This window comes from Ovis aries, chromosome 5, assembly GCF_016772045.2.
Source record: "Ovis aries strain OAR_USU_Benz2616 breed Rambouillet chromosome 5, ARS-UI_Ramb_v3.0, whole genome shotgun sequence".
Lineage (NCBI taxonomy): Eukaryota > Metazoa > Chordata > Mammalia > Artiodactyla > Bovidae > Ovis > Ovis aries.
The window spans coordinates 48,448,821-48,476,193 of NC_056058.1; the positions used below are offsets into that span (position 1 = coordinate 48,448,821).

A 27,373-nucleotide genomic window follows, 5' to 3' on the forward strand; every position below is an offset into this window, starting at 1 on the left:
TTCTGAAGGAGATCAGCCCTGGGATTTCTTTGGAAGGAATGATGCTAAAGCTGAAACTCCAGTACTTTGGCCACCTCATGCGAAGAGTTGACTCATTGTAAAAGTCTGTGATGCTGGGAGGGATTGGGGGCAGGAGAATGGGACGACCCAGGATGAGATGGCTGGATGGCATCATAGACTTGATGGACGTGAGTCTGAGTGAACTCCGGCAGTCAGTGATGGACAGGGAAGCCTGGCATGCTGCGATTCATGGGGTCACAAAGAGTCGGACACGACTGAGCGACTGAACTGAACTGAACTCGACTTGAGGGAAGTCCCAAGCTATGCCACTGTGGAGCTGTGTGACCTTAGATAAGTTCTTTCCTCCTATGGCCCTACGTGCTCTTCCCCGGTCGGTTTATGCTATGGGGACGGTCGAATGATATGGAAAACATTCGCTTTTAAACTTTTATTTAGCTCATGTATCACGCGAACGAAAGCTGAGAGCCCACGGGCAACGCGATCAAGGACCACTACCGGCAAGCCTCTGCGACCCGCGCCACAGGTCTCGCGAGATCTCCCCTCTGCGCTTCGCGGCGTCATCCTCTCGCCGGCCGCCGCGGCGACAGCGACGGCGCGTGAGGTACTCACAGGGGCGGCCCGTATCCCTCCGCCGCCGGCGCGGCCCGGCCCTCCCTTCCCCCGGCCCGCCAATCCCCGCTCTCCCGACCTGCCCCTCGGCCTGGGCCCACCCCGCGCTCCGGCTGCCCCACCCCGGCGGCGCCGCCCGCCCGCGCGTCCCTCGGTCCACCTGCAGCAGGCAGTCCCTCTGGCTGTCCTACCCAGAGCCGCCGGCCGAGCCCGAGGCCTGAGCTCTTGCTCCCCGGCGGAGGGATCCGCGGCGGCTGAGGAGGCGGCGCTGAGCCTAGAAGGAAGAGGCAGCTACCGCGGTGGCGGCGGCGGCGGCGGCGGCGGCGGCTCGGGCGGCAGCGCATAAAGGGGCCGCCGCCGGGTGATGCGGTGACCGCTGCGGCAGGCTCAGGAGCCGAGTTGGCCCCGGCCCTAAGTCCGTCCTGCCCGACCCGCGCTCGCGAACTCCCCATCTTCTCCGGCCGATCCGCAATCACCGAGGCGGCCTCGCGCCCCCTCGCCCCTTCCCCGTCCCTCCCCTGCCCCCGTCCCCGCCCCGGGGCCGCCGCCACCCACCTCCCACGATGGCTCTGAAGAGAATCCACAAGGTAAGCGGCCAGGGATCGGCTGTGTGTTCGGGCAGCTAGGCGGGTCGGCCGAGTTGGCTGCGGCCTGCACTTCCCGCCGTCTTCTCCGCCGGACTCCCGGCTTCTTCGGACCGGGCTGCTGGCGATGGCCCGGCCGGGCGGCCTTCACACCCTACTCCCAGTGATGGCGCCCGTAGAGGCCCCGGCGCGCTGCCCGCACTTAGGCCGGAGGTATGCTCGCCGGTTCAACGTTCCTTCCCGGCCTCCTTTCTAGGCCCCGCGTGGTATGGAGTCCCAGGGCCTCTCCCCGGCTTGGGACTGCTGTGCCAGAGGGCCATTGTCCGGCTGTGCCAGGAGGGGGTGCTGGAACTGGGGCGTTGGGAGGCCCCATCGACGGAGGTCGAAAGGGCTCTGTGCCCCATCTCCGCCTGTGCACTCCCTATCCCCACCTGCCTAGGTTCACCCGCAGAACTCCTTGAGCTTGGGGCCCGTATGAGGAAACCTTTTTGTCCGATCCAGAAATATTTCTTGAGTTCGCTTGCCGTTTAGCGGCCACACGCTTCCGTCCACTCTGCTCGTCCAGAAACCAAGTAGGAAGTTGAGGAAATAAGCATGACTTTTATGAGGAAGGAGGGAAGTGGAGGGAGAAGCATTTTATTCCATGAGGTTGCCAAATGTAGTCACAAACATACTTCAGTTTGCAGGAGTGGATTTAATAGAAAGGGTATTGTCAAGGGTAGAGGTAGAAACCTGAACATTTGAAAACCATTGGAGAGAATTTCACAAAGTTTCCTTTTACATTCTCTTCGCAAAATGGGTTTTAACGCTTAAATTAGGTGATGTTTTCTGGGAGATCCTTTTAATGTAGAAGGGATTTTGCTGGATTTTTCCATTAGATAAGATTTCTTTGCCCTTTAAAATGAAGGGTTATCTGTAGTTGTCTCTACGGAGGTTTTTCTAATATTGCTTCTAGATTATGGACTTCGCTTAAAATTTAGGGTTTTTTCGCTTCCCTCTCTTATTATAACCTCCTGTTATTTCTTACTGCCTTTTTTACTTAGAGGGGGGAAGCAGCACTGATGATTTGTTTCGTGTTTGACTTGGCTACTTGGAGAGGCTGTACTAAAGCTTTAGCCAGTAAGTAGTAGATCCTGGGATCCATTCTCTAGGATGGGATGGAGATGCAAGGGGGAAGAGAACTAATTTTCACCTTGCATTAAACTCCGTGAAAATGGAGATTTGGTCAGTTTAAACACTTCAGCTCAGCAGTTGGTCCTGGTTTTATTCTTGATCAAAGACCTTTCCTGTGGAATTAATCCCAGTGGTTATTGTAAATTAGGTTAGATCCTCACCAACTTCTTTTGACTTTGATTTCTATCAAATGAAAAAGGGCAGACTTTAGACAGTAAATCTTGTACTAAAGTGAAGCAGGTTATTTGTTAAAAGAAGCTCATCCTTAAGTAGAGATCCCTTGAATCCTTTTAAGGGGCAGGAGCACACTGAGGACAAATTATGCAAGTAAATAATAGCATTTTTAAGGCTTTAAGGAGTTAACAGATTCTTAAGGATTAATTGAGAAGTTATTAGCTTGAGATTATACTTGGAGAAGATTGTGCACCTTTAAAACCTGAAGAAGAATAAATATAATGTGCAATCACTTACAGATCAAGAGATAGAGCCTTTAATCTCTACTCTGAGTGATATGGAGGTTTTTTTAGAGAAGGAAATAGCACTCAAAACATGCATTTTAATCGTCTTCTTGCCTTCTTTTGAGATACTGCATGTTTGCTAGATTTTCTCTAAAAGATACCTTTATTAAAATTTTAGTAAGAAAAATCAAGTGTATACCATGATTATTTGAACTTTTAAAACTCAGTATTAACCTTTTTTCACCTGATTTATAACCTAGAACTGTCCTCAAAGTATGGCTCAACTTAGACTGCCAGGGATTTGAAAAATAAACTTAATTTTTGGTGTACATACTAGTCAATAATATTGTGAAAATAAAATGAAGATTTTTTTCCCCCGCAAGCATTTTGTATAACACTAATTTTAAATTGAATAGACTTAACCTAGATATGGGTAAGACCAGTCGTATCTCACCCTCAGCCCTAGTAGTATCTGCGTTGCAGTCCCCCAAAGACAGACTTGGTTTACATAATTGGTCTTAGTGTTGAATCTTCCCAGTTACTACTCTCTGAGAAAGTAGTTCTGTTTAAATACCTCTCAACTTTGGATAGCATGAACTACTGCATCTGGGTTCTAATAAAATTTTATTAAGAACAAATACTTTTGACCAAGGCAGCTTCAGGAATTCTGTGTCTTGTGTTTCACTGACAGGGTAATAGTGTTGTGTGAATCTCACAGTCCTTTAAATGCCATGACTTTTTTGGAAAAAGCTCTTGATGGACCTTATTTTGATAGAAACTTTAAGATTGTATATGCTTTAACAGAGTTTACCAAAGAATTTTCATTTTGAACATCCATTATGGTTCCATGCAGGGTTTGGGACACTTTGGTATTGTTTGTATCTACACCAAATGGCCCCAGCCTGCTACATTTTGAGGTTTTCTGCTGACATTATGGGTCTTCGGCTTTGATTTTGATGCTTTGAGTGTCTGCCTCTAGCAGCACCACCCCCAGCCTTTTTCCAGTTGGCTGCGTCTCATCTGTTGTGGGCTGGGAAACCAGATCACTGAGCTTATTAAAATTATGTCTAAAATAAGATCCAGTAGGCTCTGAGTGAAGAGGGCTTCATGTGTTTTGTGAACTGTGTGGTCTGTTTGACTGATCAGAGACCTTTTTTTTAAACTTGCTTCCTGTTTTTCTTCTTTACTTTTGTTATACAGTGCAGCAGGCTTTTTTGTGCTATTACAGTGCCACAGTGTTGAAATACAGGGTAAATTTCTTTATTTTGAGGAAGAGTAAAAGGCTAAATATCATGAGGAATTGAAGACAGACCAAAGTTAGGATACTAAAAGCCCCTAACAATAATAGTGGCTTGTACATTTTAATGGTGTCCTGCTAGATATAATTAACATTTGGTGTACATAGCTTTAATACCAGGACTATCACTTGATTTACTGTATTTCTGTGATTAAAGTGTCTTAAATTTCCTGAAAAGCCCAGTCAGTCAGTTAATTTTCCAGTAAAATAAAATTTCAAACTCTGATGGCTAGGCAGGTAACCAAAGTGAGCAAAGGGAATTGGAGGGAACTAGAAATTGCACGTGCTTTTAGAAGAGGGCAGCTGCTATTCGGCTCCCTCCAAATGTTGCTGTTGCCAGGATCTGTGCCCAAAGTTACCAGATTATTTTTTTTTTTTTAAGGGAAGCCACAAAACCAGAGTTTTGGCAACCAATTCAAATTAAAAACAAGGACAGTAAAACCAAAAGACACCTCCATACTTTTTTTGTTAGATTGGTAGGTACCAGTTTAATGTATGAGTTAAAATTAACAAAAGATTGAAGTTCAGCAAGTAACCAGGAGCATAAGGATTAAATCATTTGAACCATACTTTCTGCCTTTTTCAAAGTTTGGAAGTATTGCTTTATGTAAATAGGCACAGTTAAGTAATTTTGGGGGTAAACTTTTAATTAACTTCTTCAGTGAAGTTTTGTATGGTTATGGTTGTAGGAAAAACGAGTTTAGTAGATACATTGATCCCAGGCAGATGCTTACAACTTACTCTTCATTGTAATCTGTTTCATGTTACGAATCATCTTTCTGTAGACTACATACTTTGAAAATATCTATGATTGCCAGTTACCAAAGGATGAATTTTAAGGATATGGGAAGGGAGTTGTAATATCATAATAGTACTAGTTTTAAGATTATTTTAAAATAGAAGTGTGATATGATACATTACATTAATCTTATCAGAGGTAAGGATTCAGTTTATTCCAGTCAAAATGATGAAACAAATTAGCAAATAGTCTTGTGGAGTATTTGGAACTTTAATAATAAGTTTGATAATAACTTTAATAAGTGGTTGACAGAAGATGACTGAATTAGTTATATATTGGAAAGCAGACATCCCTTCTTACTCCAAAAGATAAGCTTTTTGAAATCTCTGGGAAGATTTTTTTTTTCCTTTAGAAATGATTCTTTGCTTCACAAAGGTTTGTTGAGTTGAGAAACTTTCTTTGGCTTGTTTGGGTTGCTATTTAAATATAATTTAAACAGTCGTCATTAACTTCATAAATCTAGGAGAGTGTGTGTGTGTGTTTGTGTAAGTCTCCCAAAGTGGGGTGGATGTGTGGGTGTTTAAAGTCTCCCAAAGTATATTACTGTACTGCTGACTGACAAGGAGGAAGTTTTGACAAAGTCCAATTCTGGATATTTTAGTCCAGAGAGAGAAGGCTGCTAAAATATCCTAGGCAGTTCTCAGGATAGGAATACCTGACTCATGCTTGATGCTGCCAGCAACCTTTGCAGCCTCATCCCAAAATTGAAGGAGCACACTTGTTTTTTCTGTAGAAATAAAGTTTTGATGGTTAGGTTCCCAGGCTAACCTTCAAAATCATGTTAAAAATATGACATAGAAAAATAAAGTACCGTTTCTTCTTCAGTATACACAATCAAGTAAGATTTCAAGTAATAGAATCATAAAATTTTAGCTCTGCATCACATCTCAGAGCTACGGCCTAAAAAGGCCATGTGACTTAGTAGGGCTGGATTAAGAACTGGATTTCTTGACTGCTCAGTGTCTTTTCTGGCAGGCACTGTACCCTTACACAGTCATTAGGGGTGTAATCCCAGGGAATGCAATTTTTTCTTTTGTTCAAATAATTGAGTATTTATGCTCTGGAACCAGAAGAGTTTACCTTCAGCATCTCTTTTTATTGTTGGAGAGGTGTCTATGAATTCCCTTAAAACAATGCTGTTTTTGTTTTGTTTTTTAGTGTTTTAATTCCCATAAAGCAGAAAAATAAGAAACTATGCAAATTTTGGGTGTTCTATCCTCCGTATATCCTTCATCATAGTCAAATGGGTTTTTTAATCTCTCCAAAAGACTAAGAATCACTGTCCTACCTCCTTAAACACTCTGTTTTAATCTCAGTAGGTGACCCAATTACCTATTCTGTAGAGAAAATAGAAATCTGCGTGAGTCCTTTCAAATTTCCTTTGAAGACTTTAAAAAGAAAAAAGAAAAACCAGACCTCACAGCTACAATCTTCAGAGTACTCAGTGTGTATCAGAATGACTGAATCTTCTGAACAACCCTGTGAGAATTCTGTTCTCGGGTTAGAAGAGAAAATGGAGGCTTGGAGAAGTAAACAAACTTGCCTGTGATTATATGGCTATGATGTGAAGAGCCAGGATTCAGATGCATTCAGTCTTGACCAGGGAGCCAGCCATTGCTCCAAATGTACCTTAGCCATCACTCTTCTTCCCTGTTGTCTCTGAGAAGCTCTGCTTTTCCCATTGTAAGCTAACTTTTGCTATTCATCCTGTTCTTTTGCCAGGTCCTTGCTCTCTAGTAGTTGTCCCTGCTCTCCCAGTTCTCTCTTTGACTCCCCTCAGTTTCCAAACTTAACCTAAGACTTTCCTCATCTTAAGAAAAACAACAAAAAAAGCTTTTAACCTCCTCTCCCCAACTAGAGCTGATTCCTTTCCTTCCTCTTCTTTATCTCTTCCATCTCTGACATTTCAGTGCCAAAATTCTTGACAGAATAGTGTCTATTCACTGTTTTGGAACTGTTCAGTAAGGTCACTGATGATTACTTTATTGCCAGATTCAATGGATACCTCAGTTTTTGTTTAATTTCTGTAACAGTTGATGTGATTATTACTCATTTCCCTCGGCTTCTGATAAACTGTTTCCTCCTTCTGCATACCTAGTGTTCTAGTAAAGTTAGTGTTTCCTAACTTTTTAAGAATAATTTTAAATTAATATTATTGATGGATACAAATAAGAGTTCATGAAATAATGTATACTTGGATTAAAATTGACAGCACACAAAAAATACATTGAGGAAATATTGTTCACTGTCATTTTGCTGTAAAGTAACAACTAGGAATAGTATTTTAAGAAAATAAAAGGGATCATCATCAGATGCTGCATTAAATGTGTTACTCTTGAGAATTCCCTGTGGTCCAGTGATTAGGACCCCTCAATTTCACTGCTCATTTCACACCCACTTTCACCTGGGTTCAATCACAGGATAGGGAACTAAGATCCCACAAGCCGCATAGTGTGGCCAAAAAAAAGATGTGTTACTCTGTGTTGTTTTCATTACAGTATTATGTGAACATTTGTTTTAAACAGGTGCGCTGCAGCAAAAGAAAGAATTAAAATTGCATGTTTTGCAATATTCATGCAGTTAGACTACCACCAACATTATTGTCTCATGGACAGACAGGTCACTTAATTTAAAAAAAAAGTGTTTGCTTTACTTATGTTTATTTTAAAATAATCTGTTATGTTGGGGTTTAAGAAAGGACTCTGCTTTTCATTTAAAACTTCCATATTCTAGCTATAACTCCATAGGGAATGAATTGGTATAGTAGATTAGTGTTCAATATGCTTTGATTAAATAACTTCTCAAATATATATTGAATTATAATAAGCAGAATAAATCACTGAAGTTAAATAGCTAATACCCATGGTTAAATGCTGTTTGTGCATCAGAGCATAGACATAATTTGCTTTGTAGTGTGCAAATTTTTTGAGGCATATTACTGCTTTAAATTAGTGTAAATATGTAATATTTCTTAAAAACATGTATTAAAGATAGGTAAAATTTAGGACAAAAATATTGCCATCTTTATCCCTGTAATACATGTTAGCATCTCATAAGAAATACTACTGTAATTGAAACAGTTCTCAGAATTATTTTCCTTTAGTCTTTGTGCTTTTCCATATGCCTTCTCAACCCACCCCCTCCTCCTTCTGAATTCTCATTCATCCTTGGATAGCCAACAGACCACTTCTCTGTGAAGCATGCCTGAGGCATGCAGGCAATAGGGTTCTACTATAGAACTATTTCTTAGTATATAGACATGATTGATTATTACCCCTTCTAGACTGAATTCTTCTGGGCAAAGTCCCTGTCTTATTCATTATATTCCCAGTACCTGACACATAGTAGGCATTCAGTTTTTGCCAGCAACGTTTAGTGAATGTCAACAGCAAGTAGTATGGTGGAAAAACTAGTAGAATTTTGGAGCTCCATGTCTACTCAGTCATGTTCTAACCCTGTGTGTGTGGCCTTAGGCAAGTTACTTCACTGATTTTCTTTGGTCTCAGCTTCCTTGCCTATAGAATGAGGATAATGTCATATACTTCGCAAGCCTGTAGGGGATGAGTAGAAAGGAAATATGGACCACATAAAAGATAGTTTTTAATATTAATTACCACTGGCTTAATTGCCCAGTAATGTTGACCCGTGAAATTGGTAGAATCTTGAAATCTTAGATGGTGTCAGTAATAAGTGTTTTTTCCAGTTTACTTGGTTGCCACCCCAGTCGAAAAAGAGGGAAAAAAATGTACGCCCTGATGTTGTAAAAATCATGCTCTATAATACTTCTAACTGGAAAAAGGGATTGAATTCCAAATTTTTTCTTCAGTAAACTAACTACTGTTATCTTAATATATTTCCAGTACATGTGATGTTTTTGTAAGCCTAGACGTAAGAACAGTTTTCTTAACAGTATCTTGTGATAGAAGTATCTGCTTCTGTCCTTTGAGCACGTATCCCCCACCTTCCCCCCTCTGCCACTTGCAGAACGTCAGTACCTGTTTAAATCATAGCCCTCCTTCGTCAACTTTTTAAGGGCCTATATCAGATTAAAAAATTTGAAATCAAAGCTGAATTTTACGGAAGCCACAGTGATAATAGTTTAGAAATAGATTTCTTAAAATAATAGTATACTAATGGGAGTGTGAATGATTTTCTGTAGATTAAATGTCCTCATGCACACCAACTGTATCAACTTCGTAGGGCTGCTGTAATAAATTACGCAATAAATTACTGAGTGGCTTAAAACAGCAGAAATCTATTCTCTCACAGTTTTGGAGGCCAAAAATCCGAAATCAGCATACCAGCAGAGCCACACACCCTCTGGAAGCTATGTGGGAGAATCCTTCCTTCCTTCTTCCAGCTTCTGGTGACTGTAAGCATTCCTTGGTTTGTGGCCACATCACTTCAGTCTCTGCCTTCATCTTCACACTACTTCCTCTGTGTGTGGTTTCTCTTTTGATACTTAGGGCTCATCCAGGTAATCTAGGATGATCTTATCTCAAGATCCTTAATTTTAAGTATGTTTACAAAGACCCTTTTTCTAACTGAGGTAACATTTATAGGTGATAGGAATTAAGATGTGTCACATGTCATTTTGAGGAGCATTCAATGCAGTGTACCATCTAATCCCCAAATTCTAATAAATGACTGTTTCAGATTGTAGTTGCCTTTAGGCTTTTCTGTTTTTAAGTTTCTAAAATTCTGAAACAGTCTCAGACCTACAGGGATTTGCAAATACAATACCTAGAACATCTTTTTCTTTAACCATTTCAGAGTAAGGTACCAACATGATGACTCATCAACACTGAATACTTTAATGTGTGTTTCTTACAAACATGGACATCAAAATTAGGAAATTGCCATTGAAATATTACTGCGATCTAATCCTCAGACCCCGTTTAAGTTTTTGCCAGTTGTTCCGATAATGTGCTTTATTGAAAAGGATCCAGTCCATAGTCACTTGTTTAGTTTCCTTCAGTTCCTTAGTCTTTCCTTTGCTTCATGGCCTTGACACTTTTAAAGATTAGAGTCCAGTTATTTTGTAGAATGTCCCTTAGTTTGTGTTTTTCTATTATTTCCTCAAGATTAGGTTTAGGTCACGCATCTTTGATAAGACTGTCACAGAAGCATTACTGTTTCCCTCTCTGCATCCTATCTAGTGATGCGTGATTTTGGTTCAGTTTTTTACATTCCATCCTGTCAGGTACTATTCAATTTTAGTTTGACCCATTATGGAGAATTTTCACTTGATTAAGGGGATATCTACCAGGGTTTCATACTATGAAGTTACTTTTTTTCCCCTTTATAATGAATAAATAATTTGTTCAGAGACACTTTGAATATATGTACTTCTTCTGTTGTTGTTGTGTTTTTTTGTTTTTGTTTTTTTAAATCTATTGCTGCATAAGAAAATACCCTAAAACTTAGCTGCTTAGAGCTGGGTGGTTCTGGCTCAAGGTCCCGTGGTTATTGGCAGATCTCAGTTCTTTATGGGTTTCTGGACTTATAGACTCATTTCCTCCCCACATATGTTTCTCCGGCTGAGGGCTGCCTGAGTGTACTTGAGACATAGCGCTGGGTTCCCTCAGAGTGATCTGCCAGAGATAGAGCAGCCAAGTGAAAGCTGGAGTATCTTTTATTAACTTAATCTCAGAAGCAGCATACCATGACTACTTCTGTGTTCTGTTGGCCTCACAGATTCCCCTGCAGGGCGGTGTGGCAGGGAGGATTACATACGGGAGGGAATACTAGGAGTTAAAGATGTCTGGGAGCCAACTTGGGTACCTCGCGCTTACTCAGAAATTTTAATTTATTCATTTTAAAATTTATATTTGTATGGACTCATGCTTTCTTTTTTTTAATTTGTGTGAGTTATACTAGTTTACTGTCATTTACTTTAATGCTCAACTTGTCCCCAGTTTGCTTTTTTCCCCATCAGTTGAGTACTTCTTTAAGTTCTGGCACAAAAGATGTTTCCTGCTTTTTCTTACACTTTCCCTGCTCTAGCCCTGTAATCATCTAGGTATGCTGATTGCTTTTGGAATCTCAACTGTTTCCACATTTTCTCAGTGTAATTAGTGGATATAGTTAGGGAAAATGTGAATTTGTAGATTTGCTTTTCTCTCTGTGTATCAGAGACCATGAATTCACACTGATGCATCTTAATTCCAGTCCAGTACCATAGGGTTCATCCTGTATTTTTTCTTTTCGATATTGACATTCCTTTTCTTACAGTGAAAAACTTGGCTTTCATTAATGTAACTACTCATTTGATCAGTTCCTCTGTGTATAATTAACTTCCCATTGCTGTGGCCCACCTGCATAGATACTGTTCTTTGCTCCCCTCTCTCCTAGGGGTGCCCTTCTTAACTCTGTCCTTCCTGACTTGGATATCCTGCACTGAGTTATGCCTATCCCAGTGTGGATAGCCTCACTATTTTTAAAAAACAAAATACAGGACTTATTTGACATAAACATTTTTAAAACAGATATGGAAAAATCAAGTCTAGTGACTGTGAACACATAGCACTTTTCCCACTTAGAGAATATGGCATTTTCTGTAGCCCTTTTTTTGAAAAGACTAAAACCATAATTTTAGTTTAGTGTTGTTATTATTATGAAACAATTTTGGTAATTTTAGAAGCCTGTGTAAACTCATCTCCATTCTTAGAAATAATTGGAAACAATGATAATTTAAAATCCTGAAGCTTAATCTTTTATTATGAAACTTTTAGATACTGGTAATGACCAACACCTAGGCGCTTGCTATCCAGCTTAAGATTCAGACCTACCTAATTTAGCTTCAGTGTTAAAGTTTAGTCAGCAACCATGGCTTCTCTTGGTAATTTATGAGCTTGGGGTCTTTGCATATATTTAGAAATACTCATGTTTTGATAAAAGTACATTGTTATTAGTGATGGGGAATTACTTGTGCAACCTCCTGTACTTTACCCATTATATCAAGGCAGTAATATATCATCACTGAGGTTATAGTAGGTCAGTTTCCTGAGGTTACATACAACATTAATACAAGGTTAAGAAAATTGTTCAAACTTTGAGGAACAAGTAACAGTGTATTGGCATTTGAATCGTGAACATGACTTGAATCTCAGAGTCTGAGGCACTCTTTTTACTTTTATAATCAGTATTTTCATTATCTTCCAGCTTCTGTTAAGTCTAAAACTATTCTGATTCATGATCCTATATATGTGACCAGTTTCCTTTCTGAAAGCTTACAGACTTTCTTGTCCCCAGTATTGTGAAATTTCCTGATGTTTGGTGCGTAGGTCAATTTTCATTTATTTTGCTTGACATTCAGTTGGTCTTTTGGGCTCTGTCTATATGGATTTGCTTATTCTGGACATTTCATATAGATAGAATCATACAACATATGACCTTTTGTATCTGGCTTTGTTCATTTAGGCAGTGTTTTCAACGTTGTCCAAGTTGTAGTGTGTATTGGTACTTAATTTCTTTTTCTGACTAAATAATATTCCATTGTATAAATATATCATGTTTTCTTTTTCCATTTATCAATTGATGGGCATTTGGTTTGTTTTAATTTTTCAACTATTAAGAATAATACTGCTATGAACATTTATCTTCAGATTTTTGTGTGAATATATGTTTTCATTTCTCTTGGATATATACCTAGGAGTGGAATTGCTGGATCATATGGTAATTTTATTTTAAATTTTTAAAATTATTTCCTTCTAAGAGTTTTTTAGCTATAATGCTCATATTTAGATCTTTGATCTGTGTTTTCCAATTTTTAATTTTTGTAAAATACATATAAAATTACTGTTTTCACTATTTTTAAATATATAGTTCATTGCTGGTAAATATATTTTGTATTGTTGTATAACCATTGCTATCTCCCAAATTCTTCATTTTTCAAAAGTTACCTATTTAGCAGTGACTCCTCATCTTTCTCCCTGGCCTTTAAGAACTCATCATTGTATTTTATCTCTCTATGATTTTGACTTGGTTATTCATGGAAGTAGAGTCATATAGTATTTCTCTTTTTGTGACTGATTTTTTTCACTTAGCACAGTGTCCTCAAGATTCATCTATACGGTCAGAATTTCCTTCCTTTTTAAGGCTATTTAGTACTCTGTTGTGTGTTTATACCATATTTGCCTATCCATTTATCTGCTGTTGAACACTTGGGTTATTTACACATTTTAGCTCTTCTGAGTAGTTCTGCAGTCAGCATGGGTGTATCTTTAAAAGACCCTCCTTTCAGTTATTTTGGCTATATACCAAGAAGTGAAATTGCTGGATCATATGGTAATTATTTTTTAATTTTTGAGAAACTACCATATTGTTTTCCCCAGTGGCTCTAGGGTTTTACATTTAACCCTTGCTCTCCCTCCCTGCTTGTGATGCACAAGGGTTTCAATTTCTCCACGTCCTCACCAGCACTTATATAATTTTCTGTTTTTGGCTGGTTGGTTGGCCCTTTTTTTTTTTAAATAGTAACCATCCTGATGGACGGAGAAGGCAATGGCACCCCACTCCAGTACTCTTGCCTGGACAATCCCATGGATGGAGGAGCCTGGTAGGCTGCCGTCTATGGGGTCGCCCAGAGTCGGACACGACTGAAGCGACTTAGCAGCAGCAGCATCCTGATGGAATAAGATGGTGGTCTTTGATCCATTTTAAGTTAATTTTTATATCTAGTTTGCAGTAGGCATCTAAGTTCATTTTTGCATGTGAATATCCAGTTGTCTTAGCACCATTTGTTGAAAAGATCGTTCTTTCCCACATTGAATTGTTTTGGCAGCTGTGTCAAAAACCAATTGGCCATAAATATATGGGTTTATTTCTGGACTCTTAATTCTGTTTCATTGATCTGTATGTCTTTTCTTATGCCAGTACCATACTGTTTTGAATACAGTACCTCTGTATTAGGTTTTGGAATTAGAAAGTGTGATTCCTCCAACTTTGTTGTTTTCCAAGACTGTTTTGGTTTTTTAGATCCCATGCATTCCCTTTGAATTTTAGGTTCTGCTATTTTTTTATTTTTAATGGCAGTTGGTATTTTGATGGAGATTGTATGGAATCTACAGATAAATTTGGGGAATGTTTGAGCTAGTTTTCCTATATTTTCTGTTTTCCATGTTTATCTTTTATCTGTTTTTTGGAAAGTTTTTCTCAGAATGTTTGCTTGCTTGCTTGTTTTAAGGATTTTCCTCTTATTTCATAGAAGCAGTAGCTTCTCTTAGCTTTAAGGATATTCATGATAGTTTTTCTTTTAACTTTTTCTTCTCTCTGAATGGTCTTTGCTTTTTCCTGCTTCTTTTTTACTTCACATTGCTTCAGTCTTTATCTTTCATGTTGAGTGATGTTGAAGATGGCCAGTTTCTTTCATTGTTTTTGTTTATCCTTATTTTAGAATAGGGCATTAAAAAGCTGATTAAAGGGTCTTAGCATATGGGAGTGAGGTTTGGCAACTGTGAAACTCTATGGTTTGCTGGCAGGGCTGTTCTCCAGATGAATCACTGGTGTCAGTGAGTCATATAGCTCTTTATCTTGTGCTAATCAGTTTTTCTTGAGAAGGGTCTTTTCATCTCCTGTCTGGAACATACAGGTCAAGCTTCCCATGTTTTCAGGACAAAGTATGTATGTAAATATTCACTTAACCTTCTGATTTCCATACATCATTCATGCCATTAACTATGCTCAGTGTCTCTGAGTTCTGAGATCTTATGTTTTATCCTCTCTGGAGAACAAACCTCTGGTTTGCTTGGATGGGAAGAACATTCACTGGTGGAATCAGGGAAGTGATCTAGATGTCATTTTTAGTTTTAAGTTATTTTCAGATTTTTACCCATAAACAAGATATAATACTGCTTTGGATGTTGTCAGTTTACATAGATGTTATGGAAATACATACATTTTAAATAGCATGCATTTTCAGTGAATATAAATATTCCAACAATATATTTTAAAATTTATTCCCCCATAATAGACATCTTGTTTCCAAGTTTTAATTAGTAAAGATGTTGAAGCTCAGTGTTGCCTTGATGTACATAGGTGAGAGTTTCTCTTTATAGTCAGTAGGATTGTTTGGTTGTAGAGAGAGGCTCTTTATTTTTGTAAGATAATGCCAAATTAAATTTTTTCTTTAAAATTTTTCATTATTTTGAACATAACATGCTATATAAAGGTACACAAAACAGTGAAGTCGCTCAGTCATGTCTGATTCTGTGACCCCATGAACTGTAGCCCCCCAGGCTCCTCTGTCCATAAGCTTTTCCAGGCAAGAATACTGGAGTGGGTTGCCATTTCCTTCTCCAGGGGATCTTCCTGACCCAGGGATCCAACCCCAGTCTCCCACATTGCAGGCAGATGCTTTACCATCTGAGACACCAGGTGTCTAATAAATTTCAGTGAAAATTTCAGCTATATCCAGACATTCAGTAGTCTACAACATATCACCATGTGTCCCATCACCTGTCATTTTGTGTTTATTCTTGATTACCTCTTCCACCCTTATGGATTATTTCAAACTCAACCCCAAATGTCATATCATTTTATCTGTAAAGAATTCAGAATGTGTTACTTAGAGATAATGCATTGGTTCTCAGTAGGGTAGTTTTGCCTACCAGGTGACGTTTGGCATTGTAAACATTTTTAACTGTCACAGCTGGGAGGCTACTGGGTGCTACTGGCATCAGTAGATAGAGACCAGGGAGCTACTGAACATCCTACAATGTGTAGGACAGGCCCCCACAACAAAGAATTATCCTGCCCCAAATGTCAAGTCATTTCCCAGATTGAGAAATCCTGAGATAAGGAAGTCTGAGGGACATTCAGTGGTTCTTCCTGTATATATTTCTAAACACATGCTGTTGTATTACACAAAAATCTAATTTCTGGGAATTATAACTCTAAAAGAATAAGCACTTTAAAAGTCATACAAAACTCCTGTGACTCTTACTATGTTTATGTGGCTGATAAACGTATTGGACATTTACATATTTTTAAAATAGTTCATGAATATTATTTGGTGTTGTAAAGAACCCTGGGCAATATATTGAAATGTCAGTTCTGAAGGGATGTGGATCACTTGAAATAAACTACTTTTGTCTTTTCACCTTTCTTGCACCAGTAACTTTCAGTAGCAGGGTAGTTTGGGGTGGGGGTTGTGTGTGTTTGTTTTCCAGTATGTTGCAGAATTAGAAATTGATATTGTTTTGCTGAGAAATTGCTATGGTAATAATTGTTGGAAGGATCTATCATTGAATCTTATTACTTTTAGAGGCTGCATAGGGATGTTTATCAGTTAGGTTTGCTGTATAACAAATTATTCCAAAACATAAAACAGCAGTGATTTATTTCTTAGCATTCTGGATTGACTTGAAGGTTTTGTTTCATGTGTTATCAGCCAGGGTTATTCTTGTGGCTGTGTTCAGGGTTAGAAGGTCCAAGAAGATCTCTCTCATGTGTCTGGGGCCTTGATGCTGACTTAGCTGCAATGTGCACCACTGTCCCCCAAATGGCCTTTCCAGTAAGAAAGCCTGGACCTGCTGTGTGGTGGCTTAGAGCTGCTGTGGTGGAAGAGGCAGAAAGAAAAGCTGTCAAGTCTCAACACTAGACTTGTAACTGACGCAGCGTCATATTTGCTTAATTTCTTTTTTTTGGTTGAACAAGATCCAAGGCCAGCTGGGATTCAGGGGGAAAGGAAATAGACTACTTCCTAATAAGAGAAGTAGTATGTTCTTACAGGGAGGGAAAAATTGTTTGCATCCATCTTTGGAGATTATTTACTGCAGGAGAAGTTGTAGTAAGCGTTGTCTTATACTGGCATGTTTACTTCTTGGATAAGGTCCCTTGTTATAAATTTAATTCTGTAATAGTAGAATTTGGCTTCTTTGGATTCATTAAAAACAGTTCTGAATGGTTGAGTAATATTAAGTTATTAATAACATTTTTTCCAGTTTTAATTCAGAGAAGTTTTTTATGAAGATTTGTTTGGCCAGTCAGTAGGAGGGGGGAAGGGAAGAGGAGAGGGGAAGGGAAAGGCTTGTTGGATATGAAATGTAAAAATGTGGTTGTTTTGAGAAGAGGTATAACCGTTTACTTGGTTTGTCTTTTCCTGTCAAAATAACCTAAGTTGCTTTGTTTACCTGCTTTATTTTTATTTTTAATAAAATATATAATTGATATATAACATTGTGTAAGTTTCATATACAGTGTGAATTTGATATTTACATAGTGTAAAAAGATTACCACCATAGTGTTAGCTAACACTGCCATCATTTCCTATAATTATTTCCTTCTTTTTGTGGTGGGACCATTTTAAGATTTACTCTCTTAGCAAGTTTCAAATATACAGTATTGTTAACTATAATTGCCATGTGCATTAGATCCCCAGAATTTATTTATCTAACAACTAGAAGTTTGTACTCTTGTTATAGGAACAAATAATTTTATACTACCAGTCTTACTCTTTCCAAGACTGTCACATAACTCACGATATTGCTAACATAAGGCTGACTAGGCTATGTATGCTTTTTTTTTCTTTTCTACTTGATTCATAATGTTTTCATACTTTTCCTGTTACCATAACAAAGAACAACTTCTGCCTGTCACCTCCTCTTTGTTAAAAAAGTGCCCTCAGAATCCTCAAGTAGCACCACTATAATGACTATATAGGTTAAACATTCTCTGTAGGTTAATTGGTCAGATCTGCCATATCAAAAACTGCTTAGGAGAACTATGCTTTCTTGTTAACATCAGGAATTTAAAATGTTTTTGAAGCAAGTAATAGTACCAAACCTTTTTCCAGCCTAACTATCGACTTGAATTTTCTGTCTGGCCCTCCCCCAGTGTTTGCCGCAGACAAAATGGAAATCCTTTTGTACTTCGAACTTCATCATAGCAAAAAGGAAACCGTTCTTTTCTCTTCCTGTCATGATACTATAGTACCTTCCCCAAGATAGTAGTATATGTTTTTATTATTGTGTAGCATATAGTTGATTAAATGGCATCTCAGGTGATTTTAATGTGGACAGAGAACTCTCCCGTCTCTAGGCTAACCTAAAATATAACTTTGAAAAGACATTTCTTCAGGGGTACCTATTCACACTTTGGTTAATACTGTTTAGTGTCATGTTTTGGAGGTTGGACTGTCCTGAGAGGTGGACAAGTCATTTTTTATCTGTCTTTATAGTTGTTCTAAAATACAATCCCAGGCAAGTATGTAGCAAGTCATCTAGCAGAGTACAATTTAAGTTTACTTGACTATTGGTCACATCTTACAGAGATTTCAGCCTGTAGGAAGACTGATTTAACTATGGATAGATTCATTGTCCTGAACAGATGATGCAGTGGTAAAGAATCCACCTGCTAATGCAGTAGATACAGCAGACTTGGGTTCAGTCCCTGGGTCTGGAAGATCACCTGGAGAAGGAAATGGCAACCCACTCCAGTATTCTTGCCTGGAAAATTCTATGGACAGAGGAGGTTGGTGGACTACAGTCCAAGGGATCACAAAGACCTGGACATGACTGAGCAACTGAGCACATGCTAGTTCATCGTCGTGAACTCCTTGAGTTGGTGTTAGAGAACTCATGAAACAGAAGCTGTGCTTTGGAATAGTGAAGAGTAAAGTCCATGGAAAGTGTTATTTTTAAGTTTCGAGGATTTACAGTCTTGTGGTGATTTATTCACTAAGTTGTGTCAGACTCTTATGACTCCATGCAAGACTTATGACTTCTGCCAGGCTCCACTGTCCATGGGAGTCTTCAGGCAAGAATGTTGGAGTGGGTTGCCATTTCCTTTTCCAGGGGATTTTCCTCACCCAGGGATTCAACCCGGGTCTTCTGCATTACAGGCAGACTCTTAACCAACTGAACTACAAGGAAGCCCTAGTTAAATAGTATTTATATATTTCAAAGCATCTAAGTACCAGAACTTAACCATATGCTACTACTAAAAGTAGTACATGTGAATTACTTTAGGGGCGAGTGGGGTCTCATGGTTTTATGGAGTATAATGAGAAAAAGGATGTTGTTTTTAACTCTTTTTAAGGTCCTCATTGTCCTGCCACTTTTAAGTAGCCTAGAAGCACACCAAGACAGTGATAGCATCATTTGTTTATTTCCCCATTTTCTCAGACTTTGGACTGTGGCACATGGTGATTAGTGCCATAAAAGAGATCTTTAGGTTTCTAGTTTGCTGTATAGTTGTGAACTGAGGTGGAATTGACTGGTGTAGATTCTGGTTATTTGAATGCCAAGAACGAAGCTCTTTTCTTAGTATCTCAGTGTTTTCTTCTGAGCTTAGTGCTGAAATCTTTTGGCATATGTAATAAGCACATAGACTTTCCCTATTTACTTGGCTATATGCCAGGCTCATTTTGGAAATAGTGTGGACGAGCACTGACCACTGCCTCAGTAACTAAAGGAGAGGTAATTTCAGATCCTGACAGAGACCCTGTGTGGAGTGTGACCTAACCTGACAATTTAGCTACCAGCCATCATTAGCTCCAAGAGCAAGGAACCACTAGCCTGTTTTGCTTCTGGTACCATTTGTACCTCCTTAATATTTTTGTCCCCTTACTTATTACAGAATTAGTCTTCTGGAAGACTTGTGATTTTCCTGTCATAACTGTCATTTACTCAGGCACTTTCTACTCTGTCCTTGATTGCCAAAATTCTAAACTTGTTCTTTGTTAGGTATTTATAGGATCCCTTGGCTGCAGTATCAGACTATTACTGCCTTCTCAAGTGCCTTACTTCATTAAATCTAAGATGTTATCCATTGAAAGATGTAGAAGTGAAGTCACTCAGTCGTGTCCAACTCTTGCGACCCCATGGACTGTAGCCTACCAGTCTCCTCTGTCCATGGGATTTTCCAGGCAAGGATACTGGAAATGGGTTGCCATTTCCTTCTCCAGGGGATCTTCCCAACCCAGGGATCAAACCCACGTCTACCCACATTGTAGGCAGACGCTTTATCGTCTGAGCCACTAGGGAAGCCTTGAAAGTTTTACTACTAAGAAGAAAAGATACTGCCAATGAAGCTGACATACCATTGATTATAGTAGGCAGTTTGATGTCAGGTATATTAAAAAAATCATACAATCAGTGAAAGACAGTATTATCCTTCGCTAGGTACTTAAAGGAGAAGGAAATGGCAACCCACTCCAGTACTCTTGCCTAGAGAATTCATGGACAGAGGAGCCTGGTGGGCTGCTGTCCATGGGGTTGCACAGAGTTGGATATGACTGAAGCGACTTCACATGCATGCATTGGAGAAGGAAATGGCAACCCACTCCAGTATTCTTGCCTGGAGAATCCCAGAGACAGAGGAGCCTGGTGGGCTGCTGTCTATGGGTTCGCACAGAGTCAGACACTACTGAAGTGGCTTAGCAGCAGCAGCAGGTATGTAAAATTACTGTGTGTAATTATAACAATCTGTTCTTCAACAGGTATTTACTGGGACTCCCTCTGTATCAGGAACTGTGCTGGATATCAAATTCTTATTTGTCATTGGGTTGAGAGACATTAAATAATCATACATATAAACTATCTTGAGTTGCTAAGGCAACTTGTACTTTTCCATCATAGTATTTAACAGAAAATGGGGGAAAAGGGCTTCTAGGAAACCTCTCAGCACATTTAAGTGAAGGCTAAGGGTGCATGTGGTAGGAGGGTGCCTAGAGTATTCCAAGCACACTGTCCTGGAGTCTTGAGCTAGTTGAAATTTAAAAGCTAATTGATTAAGAAAAAGCTTTGAAATGAGTAAATGGTAGTTCATATAGGTAAAATAAGGTCTTGAAAATGTTCTTGATCCTCAGTAATAAAGAATATTGTCTTTAATTAGAACATTTTCATCTAAGTGGTTATTGCTGAAGTGCTCAAAGAAATGAACTCCTTATTCTCTAATGTTACCCAGTCTTACTTAAAACACCTATTCCATTCATGTTCAGTAATTAAATCTGAATATATTTTTGTCACTATAGACTTTCTATTTTCTGGCACTGTAGGTGATTAGGCTGAATTGGACTGGACTTCCTCTTGGAAGTTGTTACTGTACTTTTGTTTATCATCTCATTTGCCAGTGTTTGAACATCAATTCTGCTTGATATTGTGCTAGACATTTATTCATCTGCTTATTCAGACATTAGTGTGTCTCTTAAGTTCCACTCTGGAAAATGCAGTAAAGATTATATTATACCTTGTCTTTAACTCAAGGAATTTAGAATTAAGTATTCCAGGGGTAGCATTAAGGGTACACATAAATTTTGATAGTTGTGCATAAAAAATTGATCATAAGATATTGCTATATCATATGATGCTAGATTTGTATAGTATAGTTAGTAATAAGCTACTTGGAGAAAGAAGGAAGTCCCTGGGAAATAAGATTTTTTTTCATCCTAAAAAAAGCAGTATATGGACAGTAATCTTTTAAAGTGAAAATATTTAGTGTTGTATTTTAAAATCATAAGTGTGCTATTGTGAAGATAGATGAAAGTGAACTGGGGCCTAGCCTTTTTAAAACAATTTTTTAACCTCAGATTCATAATTAGGTTAATCACATGCATTGTCAGAATTTCATATTGGTTTTTCCTTTGTGTGCCAAAATAAATATGAATCCTTATAACTCTGCTGTAATTTGTTTTATAGAAATTTCAGGGAATTCACTGATTGTATAAGCTTTCAATATTTGCAAACTTTTAGTATAACAGATAGGATTAGGATTATATAATTGACAAATTTTGCTAATATCTTTATGTAGCATATCATTTCCCCTTTAAAAGATATGTGCTTCCCCCCCCCCAACCCCTTTTTATACAGAGAAAGTATTTTAAGCCAGAAACACATCTGCTATATATTTGATCACTACTGGAAGCTATCAACATTGTCACAAAAATAGCACTTGTAAGGATTTCCTGGAACTTGACAAAAGTAACTTCAAACAAACAAAAAAACCTGTCTTTAAAAATTAATAAAAACATGTGATTGCTTTAGAAAAGAAATTTATGTTGTATTAACTATATCTGAAAAGCTATTCATAATGTGCTTTCTCTTACTATAAACATTCTCTTAAAACATTCTGATCACAGTGTTATTAATGTACTTAATACCACTGAGCTGTATACTTAAAATGGAAAAAAAAATGGATAAGATGGTAAATTTTATGTTTGTGTATTTTACCACACACACCACACTGGAGTAATTTATAGTCCAGATTGGGGGTGGGGGGAACAAGGTATAGATAACTTTAGGACAGTATTAGCCATGTTGGGTGGATTTCTCTATGTCATGTTTAAAAGTCTTTTATTCTATAACAAAAAAAAATTCTTTAGGATAAAAAGTGTTCTTGGTTCCTTCAGACTTATTTCTGACTTTCCCACAGACATTAGGCATTTATGAGAATAAAATCTTGGGTGGGGAACGTGGCATTGGAAGAATGGGCCACAGAAAGAAGCAAAGCCTGGTTCTGTGCCCAAACAATAGTGTTTCCTTTGTTCAGGACTTGCTTAGAATCTTGAATATTCTTATAAGAATGTGGATTATAACATTTCCCAAATTGATTTGACCCTTAAACCTATAACCAAACCATGTTTTTTTAGTTTAACTTCATTGTTTTATAGATACAGGAGTTCTAATCTGGAGAAGTCGAATGACTTGCTTAAAGTTACTTAAGAGCACAATAATAAAACATCAAGGGATGTTAAGACTTCGGAAAAACTGACTTCTGTCTGTTGCCCCTGTTGATATCAGCAGGAACATAAACAGTTGTAGAACAACCATTATAATTCTTATGAAGCTAATTTTCATTTAACAATTACACATGAGATGGTTAGTTTCCAGTATTTACAGAAGGCTTGTCAGATAGTGATGAATGACTATTCAGATGGCGGATAGTTTCTATCATGTTCATCTCTATCATGTTCTTAGATGTTGGCAGGTGAATTGACCTCTTAGTTAAGCATGCTCTAGGAATAATTTTCCCATCTCTAGGCAATGATTTGGTTTGCAAGTTCCAGTGTGTTGAACAGTACAGTTATTTCTGTCTGGGTGTATGGGTTGAGGAAATAATTTTTTAAAACCCATACATAATCAAAGGCTCTGGTACACAGTTAAAAAAGAGGAGGGGTACTTATTATTTATAGGGCTTCCCTGATGGCTCAGCGGTTAAGAATCTGCGTGTAATGCAAGAGACGCCTGTGGGAGACATGGGTTCAATCCCTGGGTTGGAAAGATCCCCTGAAGAAGGAAATGGCAACCCATTCCAGTATTCTTGCCTGGATCGTAAACAAGAGGAGCCTGGCAGGCTATAGGGCATGGAGTCGCAAAAGAGTTGGACACAACTTGGCAACTAAACAACAGCTTGTTATTTAAGTCAAAGGAGTGTTTAGTTGGAAAAACTCATGTGTATACAAGAATGTGGGTATAAGAATATTTGCCAAAACATTATAATAGTGAAAAACAGGAAATAAATATCTGTCACCTAAGGAAAGGAAACACTGTGGTTTATGTACCCAGTAGCAAAATAAAGTGGTAAAAAGGAATAAACTATATCTTCATGGAAAAATATTAATGTCTTACTATGTTGAGGGAAAAGCAAAGTATAGAAGAATACATGCCATGTAACACTTTTTAAATAAAGTTTAAAAACATGATAAGACTATGTTGTTTATGGACACATAGAAAATGTATATAAGTATGCAAGAGAATGATAAACTCTAAATTCAAGGTAATCATTACTTTGGAGAGGAGAACACAGGGGACTTCTTAAAGATCTAGTTTGATCTAGCAATGTTTAGATTGGGCTAAGCTGAGTACAGTTCAGTTTTCATTCCAATCCCAAAGAAAGGCAATGCAAAAGAACGTTCAAACAACCACACAACTGCAGTCATCTCACATGCTAGCAAAGTAATGCTCAAAATTCGCCAAGCTAGGCTTCAACAGTACATGAACTGAACTTCCAGATGCTCAAGCTGGATTTAGAAAAGGCAGAGGAACTGGAGATCAAATTGCCAACATCCGCTGGATTATCAAAAAAGCAAGAGAGTTCCAGAAAAACATCTACTTTTGCTTTATTGACTATGCCAAAGCCTTCGACTGTTTAGATCACAACAAACTGTGGAAAATTCTTAAAGAGATGGGAATACCAGACCAGCTGACCTGCCTCCTGAGAAATTTGTACGCAGGTCAAGAAGCAACAGTTAGAACTGGACATGGAGTAACACACTGGTTCCAAATTGGGAAAGGAGTACGTCAAGGCTGTATATTGTCACCCTGCTTATTTCACTTATATGCAGAGTACATCATGAGAAACGCTGGGCTGGAAGAAGCACAAGCTGGAATCAAGATTGCCGGGAGAAATATCAATCACCTCAGATATGCAGATGATACCACCCTTATGGCAGAAAATAAAGAATTAAAGAGCCTCTTGATGAAAATGAAAGAGGAAAAGTTGGCTTAAAACTCAGCATTCAGAAAACTAAGATCATGGCATCTGGTCCCATCACTTCATGGCAAATAGATGGCAAAACAATGGAAACAGTGAGAGACTTTACTTTGGGGGGCTGCAGCCCCCAAATTCACTGCAGATGGTGACTGCAGCCATGAAATTAAAAGATGTTCCTTGGAAGAAAAACTATGACCAACCTAGACAGCATATTAAAAAGCAGAGACATTACTTTACCAACAAAGGTCCGTCTAGACAAAGCTATGGTTTTTCCAATAGTCATGTATGGATGTGAGAGTTGGTCTATAAAGAAAGCTGAGCACTGAAGATTTGATGCTTTTGAACTGTGGTGTTGGAGAAGACTCTTGAGTCCCTTGGACTGCAAGGAAATCCAACCAGTCCATCCTAAAGGAAATCAGTCCTGAATATTCATTGGAAGCTGAAACTCCAATACTTTGGCCACCTGATGCAAAGACCCTGATACTGGGAAAGACTGAAGGCAGGAAGAGAAGGGGATGCCACAGGATGAAATGGTTGGTTGGCATCACCGACTCAATGGACATGAGTTTGAGTAAACTCCAAGAATTGGTGATGGATAGGGAGGCCTGGTGGGCTGCAGTCCATGGGGTCGCAAAGAGTCGGACATGACTGAGCGACTGAACTGAACTGAAGCTGAGTAATAGGTTTTTGCTGGGTATTTTCTATAGTCTTAGTTGACTTGAATTTTTTAAAAAGAGTACAGACATTAATCTCAATAAGGTTACTACTTCTGCTTATAATCAGTTCAGGGAAAGATTGCTATTGATACATTTTTATCAATTTGTCTTTAAAATAGAAGGCAGCATTATTAAGAGGGAAATAGAAAATATTTGAGAGTGCCAAGGGATTAAGTGTATCAGTACCAGATATAAAAGATTCTGTAATTTGCTGTTTTCAGAAATCATAATTTTTTTTTCAAACTGATCTAGGATAACTGAGTTACTAATATTTCCAGAGTTTTAAAAATTTGTAATTTTAAATACTCTAGCAGTTAATTTTTAAATACTAACTTCAGATATTATGTTGGACATGAGTTAGCGTTTCTGTTGCAACCCTGGTAAGATAGGGGTAGGGCAGGGAGAATGCAGTGCTAAGGTAATAACAGACGCTCGCCTTCAGTGTGCCTTGAAAATGTGGAAACACCCCTTTCTTGCATTCATTCTGTGCTGCCATGTTTTCCTTCACCTTCCCTTCACTTTGAGTCTTGCTGGTAATGAGTTTTCTAGCCTTGCGTTTTGTCTTTGATGCTTAATTCGTCAAACGTAAAGGCAGTCAGGATTTAGTGTACATCACAATTTCCTGGGGGACTTGTTAAAACGCACCTTGTTAGGCTTTGAAACTGCAGAGTTTCTGATTCAGTAGGTCTGGTTGGAGCCTGAGAATTTGCATTTCTAATAAGTTTTCTTGTGATGATGCTGCTGTGCCAGGGTCTCATTTTTGAGAACTACTACTTATCTAGTTGTTCTTTCTTTACTGTTCATTCATTTTAAAGGAGGTTCAGTTTGATTTCCTGGACAACATATAGATTCTCAGATATTCTAACTTGTACATTTCTACTATTTTAGATTCAGACTAAAGAAGCATGATATAATAGAACATATATAGTACACCATGTCCTTACTCTAATTACAAGTTTTCCTTGGATTAGCTACTTTGTATCTTTTTTATGTATATAAAATGGGGGATTAGTCTAGATATCTCTTCTGATGTTAAATCATAATTTCTGCTTAAATCTTCTCATATCCTGATTTTCCACCAAAGACCTTTGATTTGTACAGGAAATTTTAGAACTATTGACTCTTGACTTTGGAGCCAATTTTCTATAAAAGTAACTATAATCTCTCATGTCCCCATCTTATTCCTTCTATCATTTGCTGTAGGGTAAGACCAAAATGGTGAAACAAATCTGTGTTCCGTACTATGTATATTTAGCTTCATAATTGTTAAGACTGGGGAAACGGGGGTTTTTAAAAATAGCTAATATCATTAAGTTTTACCAATTAACGACCTATTTGAGTATTTGAGGATACAAGGAAAGCAAAGTCAGCATAGCCCTTGTAGGACCCCCTCCCCACAGTTAGGAAGTCCTCTTTCTTTTTGCTGTAGTGCTGTAATACAGAAATACCACAGGCTTAGAGGCTTTAGTGTTCTGTTTTCTTTAACAGTGGTCCCTTTTAAAGAAGGGTTAATTCTTTGGAAAATAGGTACTCTTAAGATAATAATATATAAGGCATTATAATCATTCCTGTGTATCTTTATTGGAAAACATATTCCTGAGCCAAAAAAGATAGTAGTAGGAAATGTATTTAAAAGTTGGAGGACTTCCCTGGTGGTCTAGTGGTTAAGACTCCACGATTCCACTGCAGAGGGCAGGAGTTCAGTCCTGGTCAAGAAACTTAAGATCCTGCATGCCACGCAACATGGACAAAAAAGTTTGTAGTGAATTAAACTTTACTGGAAAATAATTAATTGGTATAAGGTTTGGGGGCTGTTTGAACTAAATTAAACACTTGGGAAAGTTTCAGATAATCAAAATTGTCTATAACCCTTAATCTTTAAAAATAATGGTTCTGTATACCTAGAAACAAGGAGAGTGTACAATGTCAAAGAAGAAAATCTTAATTGAGAACTCTACTAAAATCCACAGTTTATTTCGAAAATAAGACCTTTATTATAATATTTTTTTTTATTTCAAAGTTAAGACGATAAAGTCTCTTTAGAAATTGAGGGTTCTTTACCTTAACTGTCAAACTTCCCTCTTCCCTTTTTTTCCCTAAATTTAATTATATGTGCTTTGTCTATAAGGGCTTCCCAAGTGGCTCAGATGGTAAAAAGTCCATCTGCAATGCAGGAAACCTGAGTTCAATCCTTGGGTTGGGAAGATCCCCTGGAGGAGGAAATGGTAACCCACTTCAGTATTCTTGTCTGGAGAATTCCATGGGCAGAGAATCCTGGTGGG

General features: G+C 38.4%; 1 protein-coding gene across 2 annotated transcripts in view; it reads left to right on the top strand.

The window, feature by feature from the left end:
- Positions 1-750: 750 nt before the first annotated feature.
- Positions 751-27,373, top strand: part of UBE2D2 (ubiquitin conjugating enzyme E2 D2) — a 43,156-nt gene continuing 16,533 nt past the window's right edge. For both annotated transcript variants that reach the window (XM_027970300.3, XM_042250951.2), the window contains exon 1: positions 751-1,217. In XM_027970300.3, coding sequence (XP_027826101.1) covers positions 1,194-1,217 — 24 coding nt within the window. In that variant the 5' untranslated portion in view covers positions 751-1,193. The remainder of the gene's footprint in view (positions 1,218-27,373) is intronic.